At 42.9% G+C, this 7,554-nt stretch overlaps 1 protein-coding gene across 1 annotated transcript; it reads left to right on the top strand.

The window, feature by feature from the left end:
* Positions 1-349: 349 nt before the first annotated feature.
* On the top strand, positions 350-5,834 carry c1h10orf88 (chromosome 1 C10orf88 homolog). The gene is made up of 6 exons (XM_055898747.1): positions 350-1,218; positions 1,644-1,841; positions 3,724-3,793; positions 3,987-4,187; positions 4,440-4,804; positions 5,240-5,834. Exons 1-6 carry the CDS (start codon positions 1,058-1,060, stop codon positions 5,445-5,447), a joined length of 1,203 nt encoding a protein of 400 aa, XP_055754722.1. The 5' UTR covers positions 350-1,057; the 3' UTR covers positions 5,448-5,834.
* Positions 5,835-7,554: the final 1,720 nt, after the last annotated feature.

Here is a 7,554-nt window from a genome sequence, read left to right as displayed (position 1 = left end):
CGCCACCTGGCGGTTGGATTTAAACAGTGAGTGAAATACAGTATTGCTGTGTAAATCTGTGCCCTGGTTTTAATGTCTATGGTAAATTCACTCAAAACTACTCCAGTCAGTCTTTCATGTTAAAAAAAACTAAAGAGGGAAAATAAATAACATGTTTAAGGCTAGTTGTTTTTCCATTGTTTTTAAATGTTGTTTTTAATATAAATGTTTTTGTTTTTCATCCACGAAATGTCACCATTAATTAATCATTAATATTTGTAATTGGATGGTTACTACCATCATTATTAATTTTTACAGTCTACTGGTTTGGACTCTTATTTTGAAGGAAGAAAGGCGTTACACAGAAGTAGAAGATCCACAGGGTCGTCGCTAGTCAACACAGCCACAAAGTCATACATTCTGACCTATTTCTACATTTTCTCTTCTAAAATCTAATTTTAAGCCTAAACTTAACCACACGGCTAACATTATGTCTAACCCTAATCTTAAATTAAGACCAAAAATGAATTTGTTGTTATGATTTTTGAACGATCGGCCTGAAGCCAATTTGAGTTAGTGGCTGTGCTATTTAGTAGAAACCGATCCACAGAAAGGAAAAAAGCGTAACCCAGAAGTGCTTCATTGGTGGTGTAACATCATAAACAAGCCGTGCTTTCATCGAAGTTGCTAGCTAGTTAGTCGTCTGGTCGCCATATATGCTTTCTAAAACGATTGGTTGATGTAAGGTATGAATTGTAGCGTTTTAACTGACGTTTCCATCCATTGACCCAAGAATGGACGGGCCGCCTGTATGCTAGCTAACATGCTAACGTTAGCTAGCATTTCCTTGAGAGTCGATAGGATTGCTTGATATGTTTTTTTACGGTTACCGGCTGGCATAGACAAACCAACAGTGTGACTGAAATAACTGTTTCTGCCCCAGCATTTGTTCATAACGTCACTGTGCTGTAGAAGAGGAATCTGTTTTGTATTTTACTAGTCCATTTGGCTAGCTAGTTAGCTACCCAAGGCCAGATAGGTATTACGTTTAGGGAAAGCGGCCATCATCATAATCATCATGGCCAGTATTGACGTGAGCACAAGCAAAGATGGACCTGTCAACGGGCACACGTCATGGGCTTGCAAATCACAGGAGCGCCAATTCTCTGACATCCTTCTCCCAGTAGAGTCAAGTAACAACACTGACATCAGTCAGATCGACAGAGACACACCAAACGGGTAAGACACCTTGTTTATCATCTTCTCCACTGACAGACATTCCCATACCGCAGTGACCTCGTCAACCTTTAAATGACCACACCTAAACGGTTTATGCATGCCTTAACTCAAATTGAAACGTTCCAGGAAGCCCCAGACTGTCATACACTGTGGTCCCGTGTGGCTCAGTTGGCGCTTGCAACGCCAGGGTTGTGGGTTCAATTCCCATGGGGGGACCAGGATGAATATGTATGAACTTTCCAATTTGTAAGTCGCTCTGGATAAGAGCGTCTGCTAAATGACTTAAATGTAATGTAAATGATAGCTAGCTATCTAGACTAACTTCCACTCTCTAGAATAGTTACAGCACTGATATTAAAATCCTTGATTTTCTTAATAAAAATACTACCCTTTGACATTTTGATCACTCTCTTGTTTGTCCTCAGGTGTGTTCCAGTGCTCCTGGAGCAGGTAGAGGAGGGGTCTCCGTGTGTCATCACCCTGTGCTGTGCACCCCACTGCCCTGCTCTCATCACCAGCCTGCTGGTGACCAGCGAAGCCCGCACAATCGAGGTCTACTCCCAGGCTGGGGACTACTGTGGCACCTGTCGCGGGGAAAGAGACCCCAACACACAGCCTGACAGGTGTGTATGTATGGATATATATATAATAGTCATTTACAACATTAACAATGTCTACACTGTATACAAGGACATTTCAAAGTGACACCAAACTTTTAACTAATAAATATTAGTTAAAAGTTTGGTGTCACTTAGAAATGTCCTTGTTTTTGAAAGAAAAGTCTTTTTTTTGTCCATTACAATAACATCAAATTGACCAGAAATAGTGTAGACATTGTTAATGTTGTAAATGACTATCGTAGCTGGAAATGACTGATTTCTAATGGAATATCTGAATAGGCATACAGAGGCCCATTATCAGCAACCATCACTCCTGTGTTCCAATGGCATGTTGGGTTAGCTAATCCAAGTTTATCATTTTAAAAGGCTAATTGTGAAGAGGTGACTCCGGGAGGCTGGCCTTCTAGGCAGAGTTGCAAAGAAAAAGCCATATCTCAGACTGGCCAATAAAAAGATTAAGATTAACACAGACACTGAACAGAGGAACTCTGCCTAGAAGGCCAGCATCTCGGAGTCACCTCTTCACTGTTGACGTTGAGACTGGTGTTTTGCGGGTACTATTTAATGAAGCTGCTAGTTGAGGACTTGTGAGGCGTCTGTTTCTCAAACTAGACACTCTAATGTACTTGTCCTCTTGCTCAGTTGTGCACCGGGGCCTCCCACTCTTTCTATTCTGGTTAGAGCCAGTTAGCTCTGTTTTGTGAAGGGAGTAGTACACAGCGTTGTATGAGATCTTCAGTTTCTTGGCAATTTCTCGCATGGAATAGCCATCATTTCTCAGAACAAGAATATCTTGACGAGTTTCAGAAGAAAGTTCTTTGTTTCTGGCCATTTTGAGCCTGTAATCGAACCCACAAATGCTGATGCTCCAGATACTCAACTAGCCTAAAGAAGGCCAGTTTTATTGCTTCTTTAATCAGAACAACAGTTTTCAGCTGTGCTAACATAATTGCAAAAGGGTTTTCTAATGATCAATTTGCCTTTTAAAATGATAAACTTGGATTAGCTGACAACATGCCATTGGAACACAGGAGTGATCGTTGCTAATAATGGGCCTCTGTACGCCTATGTAGATATTCCATTATAAATCAGTCGTTTCCAGCTACAATAGTCATTTACAACATTAACAATGTCTGCACTGTGTTTCTGAACAATTTGATATTTTAATGGACAAAAAATTTCAATTTCTTTCAAAAACAAGGACATTTCGAAGTGGCCTCAAACTTTTGAACGGTAGTGTGTGTATATATAATATATGTAGGGAATATATGTAAATAATAGCTAGTGTGTAGAATAATACCAAATATGAAAAGGAGAGTATTGCTTATTTCTACCTTTTGTGTACCTGTACATGACACATCACCATGAAGAGAATGACATTCTTATCCATAATTATGCATTTCTGTGTAGTATAGATCAGGGACCCATGATGAAATTCTATTACTGCAATTCTGTTACTGGGTGTAAATTTATTTCACTGTAGTTCAGTAACTCACTTTATTTTTTTTAAGTTAAGCTGTCATGTCATAGCTGACACACCATTCTTTCTGCAGACATTTTTTAAACTTAATCCAGAGCAGATATTTACGTTTTTGGGAAGCGTGGTCACATAAAAAAACGGACAGATTTGACAGAAATTCTGTTACCAAACTTTGCATCTGCACAGTTTGTCCAGTAAATGTTTTTTTTATAAACATTTCTGAGTAAATTATTAAAAGCATTCCTTGTGCATAGAGTTGTATGGTTTTGTTAAATTTAGAAATTCATGTTTTTTGTTTGGCATACATTTTAAAGCAAAAAATGGTTACAGTATCATAATTGGGTGTAATGTGGTACGTCTTTATTTAAAAAAAAATATATATATATATATATATATGCTTTTCAGTGCAGAGAGAGGACCCTTCTACAGGAAACACTTAATATTGGAGTCCCCTGCCGCATCATGTGAGGTGAAGGTATGCGTGTCAACCACAGCTTTCAAATCAACAGTAGTGTCTGTTACTACTTCAGTCCGTTCCTGTTTTTTCTCTACTAGCACATAGCAATGTCTCTGTCAACATGAAATCCATTGACTCATCCCCTTTACCTGTCTAGTTAGGATTATTATGGGTGGGGCCCTTTCTTGGGCTAACCTCTGCGTTTTCTCAGCTGCTGTCTCTTGGTGGGCGAGGGAGCGTGGCTGTGGCTCGGGTCGTGATGGGCCTACAGACACTGACACCTGTGGACTGCTCTCTGAGCCTGGGGCCCAGCATCGACATGCTCCGTGTGCAGTCCATGGTGGAGGAGATGGGTGCCAGCCTCTCACCGGGGGCCCAGAGCCTCATGAACATGGTCCAGTTTCAGCAGAAGGTGGGTTCTCCGCTGACGTCAAAGCATCACAGGCACCAATACAAGTCAATAGAAACCTCAGTGGAAAATTACGCAGTCCGAAATTACACAGGAGACACTGGCTCTATTGTATTGTGTTGTGTTGTATTGTTCATTCTTCTACCCACCAAGATGGCTGTCAGATAGCGAGAAGCTCAAGACTAGTGAACAGAGAACACAGAAGACAATCGCTGTATTGTATTGTAAATCAAGCTCTTTGGTATTTTTTTCCAGAACAAAGCTGACTCACTGAGTGGGTTTCTGCCCCTCCTCATGAGCAGTGGGGCTCTCTCTGCTCTTGCTAAAGTAACTAACGGACCCTCTTCAGCTCCAGCTGACATTCAACACCCCTCAGTCAACACTAGCCTCCAGCCAGACGAGATGTCTGACTCTGCCTCCTCAGATCCATGGCCCCAGTCTCGTGCAGCCTGCGATACTCACACCGGCCTGGCAGACATGATGTCACCCTTTCTTAACGGCCAGCCAGGAGGACGGAAACCATGCATCAGCCCAGACTTGCTCCCTATGCTGCAGAGTGTGTGTGGGCAGGTGACGCAGCTCCGCATCGAGGATGCCTCAAAGACATCCAACGGCCCGCGGTGAGTATGATGACTGGTGGTGGGTCTAACTACAATGTAAAAATCCCTCTGAATGTTTACATGGTGTGGTTGGAGTAGAATGGCGTCCAGATGTTGTGGTTAGGAGTCAAGTGGATGGAGGATGTCAGGGCTGACCATGTCTGTCTGGGTTTGGTAATGGGTTTGGTAATGGTTCTGGTAATGGGTTTGGTAATGGTTCTGGTAATGGTTCTGGTGGCATTGTGGTGTGTCTGTTTATGTTCCAGGAAATGTCTGAGTATGGTTTGTCTGTATGACCGTACAGGTCTTGTTGTCAGGGAAAACTCCCGGTCCAGTGAAACCTGTGAGGATAGCGAGGATATGTTCAAGGGCAATGTTATCATGGGAGGGCGACAGCACCAAAGGGAGGTACTTTAATTCTTATGAAAACCTATTCTGTGATGGATCGTCTTGCAGGCAGGAGCATGCATGCTGCAGAGGGCTGGAGCAGGTTTTGGAGAGATATCTGGGCGAGATGGAGAGGAGGCTGATGGAACACATGGACCAGAGACTGGATGCCATGCAGCTGCGCCTGGAAACGGCCTTACTGCAGACCCTGGCTCTTCCCCTTAACCACCTCAAGACCACAGCACCCACGCCTGACCAGCCTCAGGCCCTGCACTAACTCCGTCCCAACTCCGGCCTCTACCCAAGCCACAGCCCCTGCCTCATCCCCTACCCCAGCCCCCACTGACTCTAGCCCATTGCATTGGCTCCAGCCCCTACTTTATCCCCAGCCCTAGCCCCCACTGACTCCAGCCCCTACCTTATCCCCAGCCCCATGCACAGCCCCTACACTGGCTGCGACCAATAACCCGCACCCAATAACCCAACTCCCCAGAGACAAGCTGCTTATTTTACTGTAGTTTTACCACTTGTGCACGTTTTGTAAAATAATGTCTGACTGTTGTAAATTTGACTCCCTTTCATATTCTGTGTATTAACAGACTGGTTTAAATAACTGCACTGTATGATCAAGAGTGAAAATAAATCTATTTATACTGTAACAAAACTACAGAATACGTTTATTATTTTTTGTGCAAGGGTATAAAAAAAAAAGAATCTAACACAACCTGCTCTCCAGTCCACACCTGCTAAACATATTCATTCCTCTGTAATGTAAAACAGGAAATGTTTATGTTGGTAAAGGAGAAGCACTAGGTGGAGCCGTTGGTTTGGTGTCTTTGGTAGGACTCCATTACTACATTACAGAGGACTCCATTGCTGCATCCTTGAACAGGTCACCACACCCCGGGCTGATCTTTCTGGGAAAAGCTCAGCTGACTAAATATTTGAAGGATTATGTGAAACATGAATTTACCAGAATGATGTGCTGGATGTTTGGCGTGGATTACAGTACCAGCTAAATCAATAAATAACTATGTCTGAGAACAATCATCCTTTGTATAAATCATGATCATGCATCAAACTGGATGGCAACAGTCGAATCCCACTGGACACAGTAAAACATTTAGTGGCAGAGACACCATGTGACGGCTGCCACTGCCTGCTTTAACAACCCTGGATGATGTCTGTCTGTGTTGTCCTCACTCCTGATCATTCTACACTCATCCATTGGGCCAGGTTACAGAGTGGGCCAGTGTTTTCCTCCAGGATCTGTAGACTAGACATGTATACTTCAGACCGCTTCGAACTACAGCGCCGTAGGTCAGTGCTGGTTGACTGGACCCGGCCAGGCAGAAGTAGGGCACAGCTTCCTGTGAGCAAAGGGCAGGTCCTAGTACGCTCACTAAGAAAAGCATGTAGAGTGGTACTAACTGTATCAACGCTATCCAACTGCTGGTGCTGCTACTCTGCATGGCAATGAAGGGAACTAATCAAAACCTGTTGTATTAGGATCATTATGAAGTGTAAAGTAGTGGGAAAAAAACAACACAGCATTTCAGTACTGTAGCCTACTATGTCTGTGTGCTCTTGGAAATTAATACTCTATTTGTAACTCTGTATGTCACAGAATAGGAGTGTTGCTCTAGGATCAGTTTAGCCTTTTAGATGTGTGACCATGTTGCGGCATTGACAGGTGGGACCTGATCCTAGGTCAGTACTCTGAGAGGCTTTATGAATACAAGCCCAGAGCAATCAATATTTTAATGATTTGAATACAACAGTGAAGTATGGCCTCGGGCCTGTCAGTAAGAAGCCCTTCTCAGATCGACATAATTCAGATTTTTTGTACTCTTAGTTTTAATATTGCAGATAGATTGTATTGTTAGCACAACGTATTCTCATTTGGCCCCAGCCCGACACTGATATTAACCTGGATGGATGAGTCATCCAGTAAACTAGTCTCTATTATTAATACATGTTCATCACATCCTTAGCGTTCATCTACACTGTAACTGTAGCCTTTCAGGGGGTAGTCTACATCCCCACTAACACATGGGAATTACATTATCAGATCACTTAGTTTGACTAATGGGACATTTACAGTATTTCTAGAAACCTTGAGCTTATCCTTTACAGTACATTAACCAAACATTTCATCGATGAGGCCTCTGTAATTGATGTCACACGGTGTTTGCGTCCCAAATTGCACCCTGTTCCCTATATCGCGCACTACTTTTGACCATATCCCTAAGGGCCCTGGTCAAAAGCAGTGCACACTACATAGGAAATGGGGTGCCATTTGGGACATTTGAAGGTAAGAGTGAGGTCATGTTTTCTAACTAGGTTTCGAACCCAAAGAACATGTAACGGAAAGGATACTGTCG

The sequence above is a fragment of the Salvelinus fontinalis genome, chromosome 1, assembly GCF_029448725.1.
Source record: "Salvelinus fontinalis isolate EN_2023a chromosome 1, ASM2944872v1, whole genome shotgun sequence".
Lineage (NCBI taxonomy): Eukaryota > Metazoa > Chordata > Actinopteri > Salmoniformes > Salmonidae > Salvelinus > Salvelinus fontinalis.
Note: the sequence above shows the minus strand (reverse complement) of the source record. Positions and strands in the feature narration are given on the sequence as shown.

Excerpts from the sequence above, each read along its gene's own strand:
- c1h10orf88 (XM_055898747.1), top strand. The coding sequence starts at position 1,058 with ATGGCCAGTATTGACGTGAGCACAAGCAAAGATGGACCTGTCAACGGG. Across the intron at positions 1,219-1,643 it reads GACAGAGACACACCAAACGG|GTGTGTTCCAGTGCTCCTGG; the intron begins GTAAGACACCTT and ends GTTTGTCCTCAG. Across the intron at positions 4,805-5,239 it reads AAGACATCCAACGGCCCGCG|GCAGGAGCATGCATGCTGCA; the intron begins GTGAGTATGATG and ends ATCGTCTTGCAG.